This window comes from Rhipicephalus sanguineus, chromosome 9 (genome assembly GCF_013339695.2).
Source record: "Rhipicephalus sanguineus isolate Rsan-2018 chromosome 9, BIME_Rsan_1.4, whole genome shotgun sequence".
Lineage (NCBI taxonomy): Eukaryota > Metazoa > Arthropoda > Arachnida > Ixodida > Ixodidae > Rhipicephalus > Rhipicephalus sanguineus.
Window position 1 is genome coordinate 19503702 of NC_051184.2, and position 15921 is coordinate 19519622.

The 15921-nt window shown below is 49.8% G+C and overlaps 1 protein-coding gene across 4 annotated transcripts in view; it reads left to right on the top strand.

Moving 5' to 3' along the window:
* LOC119404698 (lysine-specific demethylase 4A) overlaps window positions 1–15921 on the top strand; it is a 54628-nt gene that overhangs the window by 28487 nt on the left and 10220 nt on the right. For all 4 annotated transcript variants that reach the window (XM_037671331.1, XM_037671332.1, XM_049418978.1 and 1 more), the window contains 4 exons: window positions 1517–1768; window positions 7809–7982; window positions 8402–8521; window positions 14839–14927. In XM_037671331.1, coding sequence (XP_037527259.1) covers window positions 1517–1768; window positions 7809–7982; window positions 8402–8521; window positions 14839–14927 — 635 coding nt within the window. The remainder of the gene's footprint in view (window positions 1–1516; window positions 1769–7808; window positions 7983–8401; window positions 8522–14838; window positions 14928–15921) is intronic.

Genomic DNA, 15921 nt, shown 5'->3' on the forward strand with positions numbered 1-15921 from the left:
CGACAAAACGGACAGTGTCTGCATTCCGCGATATATGTGTATGCGTCTGTACCGCGATCTGCTACTAAACGAAAACTGACACGCGATACGGCCGTGTGGAGCAGCCGTGTGGAGCCGATCGTCTCCTGGGTAGTTGCGTGCAGCGCGTCGCCTGTTCGGCTCACGTACGCCGTCACTACCGGGCCGCTTGCTGTACCGCACGCGCGCATCAGTCGTGGGATTGTTCTTCGTGCCCACTTCGTTCCAGACCGTGCACAGATGCGGCGAGTAGCTTGTTCGGTTAATGCAGCGATGTCGAGCTTCCTCCGCGACGCTGTAGCGGTCCTGTTAGCGAACGGAGGCGCGTTGGGTGGTTGCCTAATAAAAGCGTGCAATATGGTTACAACAGCGCTACGCTTGCTGTACCGTACGCGTGCGTTTAGCGTGATAGCGTCAATGCAGCGAGGTTTCGTGGCGTCCGCGACCCGCAATGCTCAACTCCGCAACAGCGATCTGCTTTCGTTTCTACAAAGCGGTGCGCGCTTGAACACAGCCCCGCACGAGGCGGCAACGATCGGCGGCCCAGCGCGTTGAGGTTGTCGCCAAGTAAAAGCGTGCAGTAGAGTAGCGCTGTGCTGCACGCGTGCCCGGGCAGATAGCTGAAGATACTTATTGTGATAAGGTTGTCGGCGATAAGTCATGCTGGCGCGCTCGTCGGTGGCCGCCGCCTCGCCTTCGTTTTTTCCCGATGCTAACGTGCAAAGGCGTCGCCGCAATCGCGCGGAAGTTGGAATCTGTGATCGACCGATCTCCGCACTTCTTGAAAAGACGGAAAACCTTTGGCGGCCCATTGTGGCGTCGAGAATTTCAGCGGTGCAGTAAAATTTTATGCCACAAAAAGTTATCTCGGGCGCAGGGTACGCACTAACCGGTGGGCATAGGGCAAACCACTACGGCTTAAGCGGTCAGCGAATGCATTGGGCTCTATGGGGCTCGGTCGGGGATTCGTCGCAACTACGTTTTAACCGTTAGTACGTTTAAAGCGGGTACGTATTAACGAGGTATGACTGTAGTCTGATGTTTTCATGCGCATCATAATTACTGCTCAAAATTAGAGTATGTATATTATCCATCTCCGCTGTATTCTGGGCTATCTACAAGGTAAAAGGAGTTGCGCACTGAGAACTGGCGCTGCCTTCGCGGCAACTAGTCGAACATGTCGAGCTGCGGAGCATGCGAGGTATGCACACATGCGCAGCAAACTGCTGGGCACAAAGAGAACTAGTGTCGCGCTAACCTCCCAGTGTTTGTAGCATGTGTTGTGTGTACGACTTCATAGTCGTCGCTGATTGAAAAATTCTTATTATAAATGTTTCACGGCTTTTCCTGCGTTACTATTCCGTCCGTGATTAGGCACCCTGATTGGTGTGATTTCCATTGCTCTAAAGAAAACAGGTACCATAAAAATTGGTTGTCGGTGCCTTTAACCTTGCTCCGTGCCATCCTCTCACAAACCTCGTGTTCCTGTTCTTCCCAGCGCTGCACGTACTGCCACAAGCTACGGGACCGGCTCGGCTGTCCCCTGGAGTTGGGTGCCTGCATCCAGTGCACGTCGGGCAAGTGCACGACGGCATTCCACGTGACGTGTGCCCACGCAGCGGGCGTCTCATTCCTCACCTCGGACTGGCCGCTGCCCATCTTCATCAAGTGCATCAAGCACAGTTCAACCCAGAGCGACACCAAGGTCAGGGAGGACACAACTCGTTCACCACTTGTCACATCACGGGAGGTAGCGTGTGCTGTGGTCCAGCAGTACTTGCACTCAGCATGCTAGGTTCCTTCAAAACAGCACCCTGGTATTCGGATGATTTCTGACGATCCTTTTAAGGGGGGACACTGCGCCTGAAAACTTTTTTTACAATTCTTTACCAATTTAAATCAAACTCGCTGAGTTTATGTATATTTGTGTGCTGATTTCAAATATGCAGTTTGTTTCCTAGTACAATGTGTAGTTTTTGAATTCCATGGGCCATTTTGGGAGCCCCAGTTTGCCTAAACTGAGAGAGTTACAAAGTAATTAGGCACATTAGAATGACCTGGAATGAGTACAGAGTGCAAGAAAACAAGAATGGATGTTCTAAGCCCATTTGAACAAAAGTTGTGGCATGTTGAATATTTGTGGCTGAAATCCCAGCTTGGAGTAGACTAATTTGGAATGTTCATCGAGCCATAACTTTTGTTCAAATGGGTTTTAGAACATCCATTCTTGTTTCCTTGCACTCTGTACTCATTGCAGGTCATTCTGATGTGCTTAATTACTTTGTAACTCTCTCAGTTTAGGCAAACTGGGGCTCCCAAAAAGCATATGAAATGTTTGATATTTTAAAAACTACATGTTATACTAGAAAAATAATTGCATATTTGAAATCTGCACACAAATATGCATAAACTCCGCAAGTTTCATCTCAATCGACAAAGAATTAAAAAAAAAATTTCAGGACCCATGTCCCCCCTTAACTTACCTGCCACGACAACGTGGTGGCTGCAGCTTTTTGCTGTTTAGCGTGACGTTGTGGGTTTGGCTCTCGACCACGGCAACCAAGTTTTGGTGGAGGCAGAATGCAAAAACAATTGTGCTTTTAAATTTTGGGTGGTTAAAATAATCCATTGCTCTGCATTGCAGCATCTGTTGTAGACCCAGCATAAGTTTGGGACGTTCAATCACGCAATTTCATTTTAGAATGTGTCGTCACCTGTGTAATCCCAAAAGATATGTTATCAGGAATGTGAGCACCTGCTGAGAGTGGCCAAAAAAAGGGCCTTGATGCAGTCTGTTGTACCATAGTCTTGACAGGGCTTGTTGAAGACTGCCCATTGTCTCGGGTCCTGGATGGCCTTGCCTACGTTGGCACACCCTGTGTCGCCTCTGACCCGAAGAATCACACGCGCACACCTTCTCCACCGTAACCAACCCCACCCACCCATGTCCCTATTTTGTTTCTCCCTGCACGCCCCGCCGCGGTGGTATAGTGGTTATGGCGCTCGACTGCTGACCCGAAGGTCGCGGGATCGAATCCCGGCCGCGGCGGCTGTATTTTCGATGGAGGCGAAAATGCTTGAGGCCCGTGTACTTAGATTTAGGTGCACGTTAAAGAACCCCAGGTGGTCGAAATTTCCGGAGCCCTCCACTACGGCGTCTCTCATAATCATATCGTGGTTTTGGGACGTTAAACCCCAGATATTATTATGTTTCTCCCTGCACGATTTGCAGTGTTCTGAGGAAACTGTATAAGGCTGGATTTTTATTCCGTAGCTTCCTTTTGATCAGAACACATCTCCTCACTATTTCTTCAATGCACACTTAAGGGGGGACACGGGTCTTTGAAACCGAAAAATCGCGAAAAAATCGTTTTTTTTTGAAAATGTTATTTTCGGATTTTACAGTGACTGATGCATAATCTGGCAAATTTTCACGCGTCCCGGATTAATATTTTAGCCGCAGTAGCGTTTTATATCATGCCTGTGACGCGAATATTTCTCGATGGACGCGCAAAAATGGGCTTTCTTGCAGGACGCGCAGCTGCCATTCTACGTCTCTGATCGCGGCCATCTTGGTCCCGTTCGAAAGAGCCGCGTTTCTTTTTTTATTTTTCGCGCCACCACTACTGCATACGCCAAGCGGCCACTAAGAAAAAGCCCGCGAAAAGCTAGTCCCGATGCGCGGTCCTATTGGTCTACCAGTGCACGTGACAGTGAGCGCGCACGCCATTGGCAGATTTCCACAGTCGTCTGCTCGGGCCGCGGGAGTTCGCGTCGGACAACGCGGCTGAAACGCGCAACCATGCCGAACTCGACGCCAAAGTTCGCTACGAAGTACAAATTCGGTGGGCGGACAAAGAAATGGAAAGTGTACAACTTTCAAAAGAAGCGCCGATCACCTTCAGAAGATGTCGACGGTAGTTTGCCTCCCGTACCAAGCGCCCCCGAAGACGCTGACTGTGGGTTAGGCCTAGCGGGTGAAAGCGGCTCTGACAGCGACCACGTTCGACAGACGTTTCGGCGCGACACCGTCATGTTGGAGCCCGCTGATTTGTTGACGATCGAGAAGGACGCGGAAGTAAAACTCCGGAACCTAGCATAAACGCCGGCCATCACGCGAAAATCGGGTCTTCTCGCTTGTGCAAACGACACTGCCACGGACGACGCCGCGGCTGGCTCGGATGTGATGGAGACGCGCTTCGCTTTGGTGAGCCTCGACGCTCTAAACGCTCTGCAGTCAAACGTGAAGTGCAAAGGGTGCGACGGCGATGTGTCTGCGCATAGGTGAGCGCGAATACGGCCTCGCCGTAAAGAATGTTACGTCGTGCGAGATCTGCGGTGATAACGCGCCGGTGTGGAGCTCGCCGCGCGTGAACAGCGGAAAAACGTGTAACCCGTTCGTTGTGAACATTCTTGCCACGCGCGCTATGAAGACCACTGGCAATCACCAAACAGCGCTGAATGAGATCTTCGCTACAATGAATGTGTCTGGACCTGGACCTTCGGCTAAAAAACGCATGGCAGAAAAAGACCGTCGCAGATCAACAGCATCAGCTCGCAAGCGTGCCTCTGCAGAAAACATGCAGCGGGCGTTAAAAAAAAGGCATTTAGGGGACTCAAAGCAGAAGGACTACCTGCCTGGTGCCTACCGAGAATGCTGAAATTGTAAATTATTGTAAACACTTGTTGTGTTTTTTCACGATTTCTCAGGATTCAAATTTTGCTGCGGTTGCAAACTTGCCAGAAAGATATCTCTGCCTTCAGAGCAGCTAGGACTGTCATTTTTGTTGTGACATGTAGCTCTATTCGTAGTGCACACAGGGGTAGTTGTGAATTTTTGAATAATATCTTCAAACATTTTATATTTGGCACAAAATTGGAGCATAAAGTGGGTGTGTCTGCAACACTGGAAATCAAGGTGCTACAACCTAGCTAAAGATCATCAGATCAAAAAATTGGCCGTGTGTCTGCGTGCTTCGCTGCAAATGTCGTCTAAAGACGATAGAAGAGGCGCTGCGTGAGATATGGACGCCATCTGACTATACGTCGTGAAACATGAGTGCTGTGTTGCGGGCTGGTAGTCCCGGCGCAGCGGCAGGCGAAGACCGGCGGTGACCAACGCGACCGGTGGGGACGCCGGCCAGCCCGAACACGCTGTTTGGCGCGATGCGCCGAAGGAGAAGAAACGTCCGCACTCAACCAGTACTCTCCACAAACTCTCTTACTTACACGTCGCCTGGGTAAAACAGGAACGCCAGAGCGGCGCCCCCTGTCATTCGTAAAATGCAATACTGAACCGAAACCGAAACACAACATGAGCTTGTGCAGAGGGCACGGAGGAAGACAAGTTTCAGCGCAGTCGCATTTTCAGCGCACCTTAAGAAACTAGGGTTGTAACATTGTAGGGCGAGTAGGGCCAGAAGGACCGTCACGACGAAAACCTGCCTCCTCAATCGTATTCGCCTGGAACGTTGGTGTGGCTTCGCGTTCCCTCCTCCGCTACTGGCCTTTCCACAAAGCTACTGCCTAAGTACGAAGGCCCCTACCGCGTCCTACGTCAAGCATCCCCAGTTAACTATATGATCGAGCCTGTTCAATCATCTACGGACTGCCGTCGTCGCGGCCGCCAGTCTGTTCACGTCGATCGACTGAAGCCGCATTATGACCCACCAGTTGTACCTGTTCCTTCGGTCGCCAGGATGGCTCCTTTTCCGCGGGGGAGTGATTTGTAACATGGTAGGGCGCAGACAAGAACGCCTGCGAAAGAAGAAGACGAAGACGGTTGTTGTTGGCGCTCGCGCTTGCTCGGCTTGGACCGCTGATCGCTTCAGCTGTGGCAATCTTTTAATAAACGCGTTACTGTCTCAACGTTAAACGCATACCATCAAGGTCTTTAAAATTGCGTATCTATGTATTTTCTATTAAAGGAACACACCACCTAATACTTACCTAATGATGTTACGCCTCAGATATGCGTAGTATTTACTTTTTGATCGACAATGTTCACAAGTATGAACAGCCGTACCAGTTCAAGATGGGTGGGCGGTAAGCAAGTGGTTCAACTTTGGCCGGTTGGCTGAATCGGGTGACGTGCCGACAAACAGAAAGACAGAAAGACAGACCAAAATTTCTGCGTTTAAGTTCCCCAAGAAAGACTATCGTCTTTAAAAAGCATTCCTACCCCTGTGTGCCTTATGTTCATTAGTATCTAGGCATGTGTCAATAGTAGCTCTCTAATAAAATTTTTTTGTGTACCGTACCTGGAAACAATGGGTAATTAATTTTAAGATATCTCAAAAACTAATCGACATAGGAAAAAAATAATTACATTTTCAAAATCAGCATTAAAAACTGAATCATACTGTTAAGTTTGTTTTTAAATACATGAAAAAATTTAGCATTTCTCTCTCAAGTACAGTGTCCCCCCTTAAATGGGGGGTGTGGGTCCTCAAAAGTTTTCATTTTTGAGTCTATATGAACCAAACTTCACTGTTTTGACTGGGTTTTTATGCTGATTTTAAATCTGTAATTAGATTTTCAATAGCTGCACTAGTTAAAAAAAAATATTGAGGTTGGAAAAATAATTAGTGCCTGCTTTTTACGGGGCTTTTCGGGAATTTCGGCGTACTAAAACCAATATGTAAGTGCATGGCCTAAATGCCCAGGTCATGCTGCTGGGGGTGATGCTATTTTTATTCACTTGAGAGCACTGTGTAGGTAAGAAAATGAATAAACACTCACTGTTGATTATTTTTTCGCATTCACTCCCATTAATATCTTTAATTATAATTTGCAGAATGGTGCTAGAGTAATACAAATGGCATCACCCCGATATCGTTTCAATACGAGTAAAATGACACCAAATTTGTCATTTTTACTCAACAGCAACATGGACCCCCCCCCCCCCCATAAGGCTGAGTCCATTGAGCGAAAACATCAAAACTTGATGTCATGTTATGATGTCTCCCGGGTTTCGCAGGTATTAATAGTCTGTGTGAAATGTTTGCATGAGAAGAACCGAGCCTCGGGGACATATCACGGCAAGGAATATGTTTTGTGTGTTTATTCAGTGTAAATGAGAACTAACAGACAGTAATGCCAAGGAAAGGTATAGGGGATGTTATTAGTAGTAAATGTAATGCAAATGTGAAGAAAGAAAAGTGGACGAAAAGATAGCTTGCCGCGGGCAGGGACCGAACCTGCGACCTTCGAATAACGCGTCCGATGCTCTACCAACGGAGCTACCGCGGCGGTCGTCCTCCCGTCCACTTTATGGGGTATATATATGTATTAAACATGGGAGCGTCAGTCTGCGCCGCCTGTAGCCACTCGCCGTCATGTCTACTGGCGGCGCAGACCGACACTCCCACGTTTAATACACATATATACCCCATAAAGTGGACGGCTACTGGCGGCGCAGACTGACGCTCCCACGTTTAATACACATATATACCCCATAAAGTGGACGGGAGGATGGCCGCCGCGGTAGCTCAGTTGGTAGAGCATCGGACGCGTTATAGGTTCGGTCCCTGCCCGTGGCAAGCTATCTTTTCGTCCACTTTTCTTTCTTCACATTTGCATTACATTTACTACTAATAACGTCCCCTATACTTTCCTTGGCATTATTGTCTGTTAGTTCTCATTAATATTGTGTATGACAAATAAAAGCGAGCCCTTAAAATTTCCACTTTTTTCCTTCATTCAGTGTAAGCGAAAGTTTTACTGAAGCATTTAAGCCATTTGCGGGCAACATTCCAAGCGTTCTTGACTTGCTGTTGTGTTCGCTGCAGCGCCCTCCGGCCGAGCCCCTTCCTCCCGTGGAGCCCGGCAATCGCGTGGTGGCCAAGCACAAAAACGGCCGCTACTACTGGGGTCGGGTGCAGGAAAGCCGCAGCCAGGACTTGTACTCGGTCGACTTTGAAGACAACTCCTCTTGCGATAACCTACGGCCAGAGGACATAGTGGTAAGTGTGCACCATGCTTAGCACACGCGAAGAGGTAGAGTCTACATTTGTAAAGCCTATGGAAGGGAAAAGCTGTCATTCATGTGTTTGAAGCACAAGGCCACGCTAAAAGTTTGTACAGATTTCTGCCAAACAAAAACTTGATGAAAAATTTGTCCTTTTCCAAGATCTGAACCTGGGACCAGGACTTTTCAGAGCAGATTGCTGTGCATAGAAAATCACTGCCGCATAAGCCTGGAAAGGGAAAATTCATCTGTCTGGGTGGGAACACAAGTCAGTACAGGGTCACTAGTGGAGCAGCGACAGGAACTCTGCCAGTGTGTTCCCAGACACTGCCGTTCATTCGTTACCGAAGTATTTTTATGTGGCTGTTGTTTTCTCCATTGTTCTGTAACGGCAGTGGAACGTTTGCCTTTCAGGACCGTGACTGCGTGCAGGCAGGACCACCCAACCCCGGTGACATAGTTCAAGTGAACTGGACAGACGGCAAGCTGTACCACGCTGTCTTCAAGGGACACAAAACAGTCAGCCTGTACACGGTAAGGAGAGATCGTGTTTTCTCACAGTGGCAGATCTGGGATCTGTCGTTTTTCTCTGCATGATCACACTGTGCTCCATGTATCGTGTGGCTGGTTACCACTGTGGGACTTCTCCAAGATGCAATGCAATAGGTTGGGAAGATGCTACTACAGTCGCCAACCGTTTATTCGGACTCAGCGGAAACCGCCGAAAAGTCAGAATAATCGGGAGTCCGAGAAAAAGGATTCACCAGAAAAACGCACCTTTATTGGCCCAGCGGCCGGAAAAAACTTGTCAATGCGCGTCTGTACACGTGCACGCTTACCGTATTTTCTCGCATATAACTCGCACCAAAAATTGAAAAAAAAATCGCCTGAAAAGTGGGGGTGCGGGTTACCTGCGAATAATCCGGAAGTAGAGGTCGGCTTCACGGCAATGCATGGCCTGCCGTGCAGTCCGCATCCCCATCGCCATCATCTGGTGCAAAGCCAGTAAAAGCCAACACAGGCCATAGACAGATCCCCTCCGTAGCGTGTTTATACACTTTTTGCGTGCTTTGTTTGACTTGGTCAACAGCGTCACAACAGCGATTTGACAGCGTCTGTCTCCGAGTCAGCTGTGGCCAGTTTGCACCGTTCGTCAGCCTTGTCTGGTGAGGCACCATGAGTGGGTCTCGGCGGCAATCTTTCACCGCGAAAGAAAAACTCGAGATTATAGACCGTTTTCACGGAGAGGAGGAGCGTAGCCTCGAACCGGTGTATTTTCACCGCTTTCTCTCTCTCCACCTCGGCCGACCGCTGCCGCTGGTGTGTGCGGAATCCCGAGTTTTGCACTGCGTGGTGCGTGAGAGGTCCGCGTGTTTCCATTTTTCGACGCGCTGAAGCAATTGTGCTGCCGCAAATCGAAATGTCGGACGAGAACAAGTCGACAACCTACCACTGCGCTGTGTTTGGCTGCGGCAACAGCTACGGAACCCTGAAAGACTGGCAGCCAAGGCATGCGAAGTGCACAATGCTTTTAAATGACTTCGCTTCTCACAGGTCGCACGCCTTCTTCTGCCGCAAACAGTATATTATATGTGCTGTCTTCAATTATGGCCACATTTTCCAGTCATCACACCAGCTTGTGATTGTGCTTGGGTGCTGGTACACTTTATCATCTGCACCAAAGAGAACCAATGTCAAGGCTGACGATTAATACACAAAATGTTTGGCCAAGAGTTGTTCTCTCATAACATCAACCTCTCTGATTTCTATGCTACAGCATATGATTTACAATGCCTCCGGCTAGAAAATGTTCCATCTTTGTGCGTCCAATTTCGAGGTTATCGAATTAGCACTTTCCAACCTACCTGACAGAATGGCCTGCCGGACATGTGTGCTTTGGCGCAGGTACGTGTCTCTAACGTTTTGTCGAGAGCACGTTCTTTCTCGACTTGACAATTTTGTGACGATAACTAAGGTAGCGTTATGACAACCGAACCTTTTTTTTTCTTTTTTGCGCGGCAACCTGGGTGTCGCGAATAATCGACCCACGTTCGTTAAAGCCAGGTCGTTACCTGGACACGTGCGCTCGTCGTAATGCTTCTCAAATACTCGCCAGAAAACAGACTGACAATATTGTTACCAAGAGCGGGCGCCCTTTCGGCGTATCGCTAGTGGCGGCGGCTCGCGCCGAAGCGAACTTACGCCATGTCATGCTTCCAGATGTGCAACAGGCTTATGTTCATTTTATCATCGTGTTGTTTCTACACCGAATTTTGAGCTCACCCGTCGTACATCTGTTTCTTATCCTGTGCGACGATCAGAGGCCACAAACTTTTAACTACGACGGTTACACGAATGAACACAGGCATCGGTGTTTGGGCTCCTGTCGTTCTATGAACATTGTATTGCGACGTGCTAAGCGAAACCAAATGGTCTGTTAGGGATTAGAGTAACGTTTAACTGGCATAATCACGGCACGGAAACCCGAGAGTCATCTTAAACACTAATGCGCGCAGCTGGACAATGGCCTACGTGTTCGCTCGTCTCCATTTACGTTTCTCCGATTACTTCGAGAGTTGTCCTAAATGTTAACCCTCTCTTATAGCGCATATTCCAAGAACCACACCGAGATTAGCTATAACAAAACATACAAAGCAATTGCCAATTTACACATGCTGCTTAAGAACAGCATTTGCATTCTACTCATCGTCGGCGCTGCTGCGGGAACGTCTCGTCGGCCGCCGCTGCTTGCTGTTTCAGCCATTTTGAAGCTGACAGCTAAGCGATTATTTACCAGCGCCTTTACACTCGCGAAGCGTTCCTCTGTTTTGCCCGTGTACCGCGAAGAATAGCAATACCTTGTGAACTGAGCGTATACGCTGCATACACCGCCACGGAACCCCACACACCGGAAGTGCGGCAAAACATCGAAGACGCTAGACGGCGCTGCGGCGGTGGCGAGCTTTAAAAATGGCAGCCTCCTTGTGAAATTGGTGTATAGCTGCTGCGGAAGAAATCGGCAATAGAGCTGCTGCGAGGAGGCACGACGTCGACGAGTCCTGCATTCGCGACTGGTGAAAAAAAAGGCCTGTCTCGAAAGTGCACACAAGGAGAACCGAGCATTTCGCGGCCTGAAGACTGGTGCGTACCCCCTTCTTGAGACGCAGCTTGTCAAATTTATTGAGTGGAGGAGTCGCGGCCACGCTGTGTCAACGGAGATGGCGCAAATGGAAGCGCTGAGGTTGGCCCGCGAGATGAACATCTCACGCGAGTTTCGTGCGAGACGTGGATGGCTCCAGCGATTCATGGCCAGGCACGGATTTTCGATGCAGCAGCGAACGACTATGTGCCAGCGGCTTCCCAACGCTTACGAGGATAAGCTGTTGAGCTATCAACGTTACGTCATCGGGCTGCGGAAGGAGCACAACTACTTGCTCTCCCAGGTGGGAAATGCCGATCAAACGCCCGTGTACTTCAAGATGCCCATGGACACCACTCTGCAGAAAAAGGGCTCGAAATCTGTAAACGTACAGACGGGCGGAAACACCAAACTACGCTGCACAGTAATGTTGTGCGCTTTGGCGGACGGTACCAAACTGCGCCCGTACGTAATCTTCAAGCGTGAAACGCTACCCAGCACTGCACTGCCACCAGGGATTGTTGTGCGAACCGAAGATAACGCGTGGATGAATGGTGACCTCGTCTGTGACTGGCTTCGCACGATCTGCGAGAAGAGGCTGGGCGCCATGTTGGCACGGCGGTTGATGCTGGTGTTGGACTCGTTTCGAAGCCAGTGCACTGACGCAGTGAAAACGCGCCTCGCTGACCACCGCACCGACCTCGTGATCATACCCGGTGGCATGACTTCCATGCTACAGCCACTGGACGTGGGCCTCAATAAGCCGTTCAAGGCGCACGTGAAGCGGCTGTATGCCGAGTGGATGGCCGACGGCCTTTACGCCCTCACACCGACGGGTTGCGTGCGGAGGCCAGACATTGCGCTGCTGTGCCAGTGGATCGTGGATGCGTGGGGGCGATTCCGGCCGACATGGTGCGCAAGAGCTTCAAAAAGTACGCCATCAGCAATTGCTTGGATGGCATTGAAGACGATTGCGTCTTCGAGAGCGGCGACGAAGCCTTGGATGGCAGCAGCGACAGCGGCGAGTCGGGCGATGATTGAAGAAACGGGAATCGGAGCCGTCAATGTTGCGGCGATCGCTTCAAAATAAAGTTCTTTTGTAAACGAGATTGTGACTGTGCAGTTGTGACTTCCCAAAACAGTTTTTTTTAAGCTAAGCATGCGCGTTATACGCGAGGATTTTTTTTCTTTTTTTCAGGGAGTTCAAAGTTAGGAGTGCGGGTTATATGCGAGGGCGGGTTATATGTGAGAAAATACGGTACGCGCAACCAAGTCGGCCTGTGTTTCAACTAATGTGTGGCCATCCCTGTGGGTCAGCAATAGCACTGCAACGGCCTACACTAATTCCGCATTTGATGGCTGTGGGGTGGGAGGCGTGTCATTTCGGCAGTCACCGTCCACATGCGCTGGTTCAAGTAGCTGACGGATGATCTCATCGCACAACTCGTCAAGAACACCCAAGCTGCACCCAAGCAACTTCGGATTGAGGTTGGCCGCCTTCCACCTGGTGAATAATCGCTGCTTTTTTCGCCATCATCAGGGCCTTGTAGTCCATGTGAGCCGTCGGAGCATCTTCAGCAGATCAGGCCTCGCACTCCAAGCGACAAACAAGGGAGTGAGATGCAAAGCTCAGGACGCAGATCAGGCCTAGTAAGAGAAACATCTGACGCTAACGTTCAAACCCCAAAAGGGAACGACGTTGGGCTAGTTGGTGTTGCAGTGCTCGTGTTGTCATACTCTTTGTCTGAGTTAGGATCCGCGTCGTACTCATACGCCCCGTCATTCACCTCAAATGCCGCACCGAGCCTATTCCGATCATGGCTTGGCTTGGCCTGCTGTTTGGCCGTGGTAGCCACTCAATGGATACTTGACTAGCTAAAGCCAAAAGGCAACCGTTACGTGTAGCCAACAAACATAGCCTTCGAGATCGGTAATTTCTGCGTGGATTTTGATACTGGCACGATCTCAGTGCAACATTTCAGTGCTGGCAACCAAGCAAAAATAATGTAAACATTGCTGACAGCTTGTCATGTCATTCAATGTCGCACTCGATCAGCCAGCCAGAGTCCGAAAAATCGAACACCGTACTGTGGGGCGTCTGAATTTTCGGTCGTGAGTTTACGTTACTTCTATGTGATGAGTGACGGTGCCACGAACATGTCCGAATAAACGAGCATGTCCGAATTTTGTGGGGATTGAGGCTTGCCCGTCACCATTGCGCGGGTTTTTCGCCTATTTCTGCCATCCTCACGTCCGATCATATGACGCTCCCCTCCTCCGCTGTCTTACGGCGCTGGGCAAGTGGGGGAGTGACGTTAACCTCCCTTTCGCCAGCGCCGAACTCGACGGTGGCGCTGTGCTCGAGTCTCACATCTTGCGAGACGTTTCGTGCGGCGGGGGGGGGGGGGGGGGTCAGACTCTTCCTGGACCTCGTAGGGTAAGCACGTATTTTCTTTCCCGTCTGTCGGCTCCTTTGTCTTTGGGCTCGCTCTGACGGAGTTCGCTAACGGTGCCTTGTGCCAGCGGCGAGTGCTTACCTTACGTTGTCCTTTCCGAACGCTAGGCCGAAGAGCGGTGCGGTGTGTTAACGCGTGGTCATACTACGCCGAAACCGTACCTATCGAAGCCAACGTGAGCGGAGTTTGCCCTCACTTGAGCGATCGGGCCCTGTGGTCGCGGATCGTGAGAGTACGCAGCATAGTCGCGAGGGACCGGTTCCCTCAGCGGCGTGAGCCCTTTGTCCGCGGAGATGTGCTAGCAACACCCTTTGTGTTGTATTTTCGCCCGTGGCGTGGTGAAGCCTGTTTTGCTTCTCCCGCCGCCTTTGGGAGCGGGCGTTGTACGGCATTTGTGGTGTTACCGCAAGCAATAAAGTGTTGCGGATCTCGAGAGCAGTACTGTGTACTTGCCGCGCTGCACTCGGCGCCTTTGTTTGTGCTCAAACGTACGTGTGAAGCGGCGCGCTAGTTCACGCGAGGCGACGGCAAACGCGGCCCTGTGGCTCGCTAAGTCCGAACCCACGCTAGTGTCCATACTCCTGTGAGATACGTGCACACTACAATTTTCAACGTTCGAATAAACGGTCGACGACTGTATTTGGAGCGGACTGATGGCTGGTTTCAGTAGTGTGGTGAAACAGGACATGTACTGTTTTTGCGCAAGGACAAAAGACGGTTTGTATTGATAGAGCATCAGCGTATGTCCGGTCAATTTGTCTTACTTCTGGGCTTGTTTTTCCTTTTTTTTTCCAAAGTGAGGTCAAGAGTATGTAGCTCAAATCCACTGAAGCAGCCCTGGACTAGAGGAGAACCCAGTTATTAATAACGTTCTCCAGTGCGACATGTTACCAGCTGCTATGTTGTTTTTGGCCGGTCACAGCATAGCTCCAATAGGATCCAATGTATTGGGAGCCCTGCTGTTATGTTGCAACTTAAGACCGTTCCAGTGCGATAACTTGCAAACTGTGGCTCCAATCTGGTCTGAGGGGTCATGGAGAGTGGCCATGTTGACATTTCGCGCAGCTTATCATAGGCTGGCTACAAGATTTGTCGCATAACGTTCCATAGCCTTCACCTGTGTTGTATTTCCGATTCTTGCTATCTGCGTTTGCTGTTTGCATTTCCTGTTTAAAAGATGGTGCCTATGATGTCATTTGGTATTGCATAAAATGAGCCAGTGACTAAGGCAGTGATAACTCATTCGACCTGCACAGGTGGTGTTTGAGGACGAGTCCGAGCGGACGGCCAAGCGCGAGGACATCTATGCCGAGGGAGAAGAGCTCCCGAAGCGGGTCAAGTCTAGGTTGGTACGTATTTGGGACTGCGGAACGCTACCCCACCACTGAGGCCATGCCCCCCCTCACTGTCTGTCGCTGTTCCTGAAGGGCTCCTGGTGGCATTGGGCTTCTGCCTGGGGAAGGGTTAGGGGAAGGGGGGAATCCTTTCACGTGTCCCTCTCAAATAGGTGGTGGGACTACCTGTAGACACAGCACTATTGTTGCTGCTTCCGTTCATGAGGATTGTGGCTCAAGACTGCTTGTGCAGAGGTCATTGCTGTGACCCCAGCTTGCAAACTGATTTTGCCTAGCATTACTTAGGGTTAGACGGCCAAGGTAAAGTGACTTGAGGTGCACACAGATACAGCGAAAATAGCAGCAGTGCTGCTGTTGTAGCACCTATGAGCAGTCGAGTTTTATGTATTAATAAGTGGGTCGCAGTTCGCAAAGTCCAGCTATGGTTCCTTCAAAGGATGGAAATCCTTCCAGTAATTGCTAGACTACAACAATCACAGCAAGCACAGGACTAGGTTAATTGGTGAAACATGGGAGAGGCCTTTGCCCTACAGTGGGCATAGTCAGGGTGATGATGACGAATTGCTAGTGGGAACTTGGACACTAATTTCCACAGAAGCTGTGAGTAAGATAGTTCGGCTGGCTTCTGTGGAAATGACGGCGTTTGCCAAAAATTGTCTTTCTGACTTCAAGAAGTACATTGCATGCAGTTGCAGAAGGGTAAGACCGTGGGTTTTCTGTTTGTTGGGTCGATACCGCTGAGCAACAAGAAATGTCGTGCGCATCGTGCCAGGAAGCAGCATATTGTACACATACTGAGGTAGCTGGCTTAGGTCTGTAAGACCAGCGTACGCCAGCATGCAAGAGGATCTCTCAGATTGTGCCAAGCGTTGTCAGTGTGACTGAAGAGAAAGTATATCTAGTACAAACTGTTTTTCTCAGCAGAACTCTCTCTACTAGTTATGCTTGCTTCACACTTTCAGCTAAAACACTAATAGTTTATTA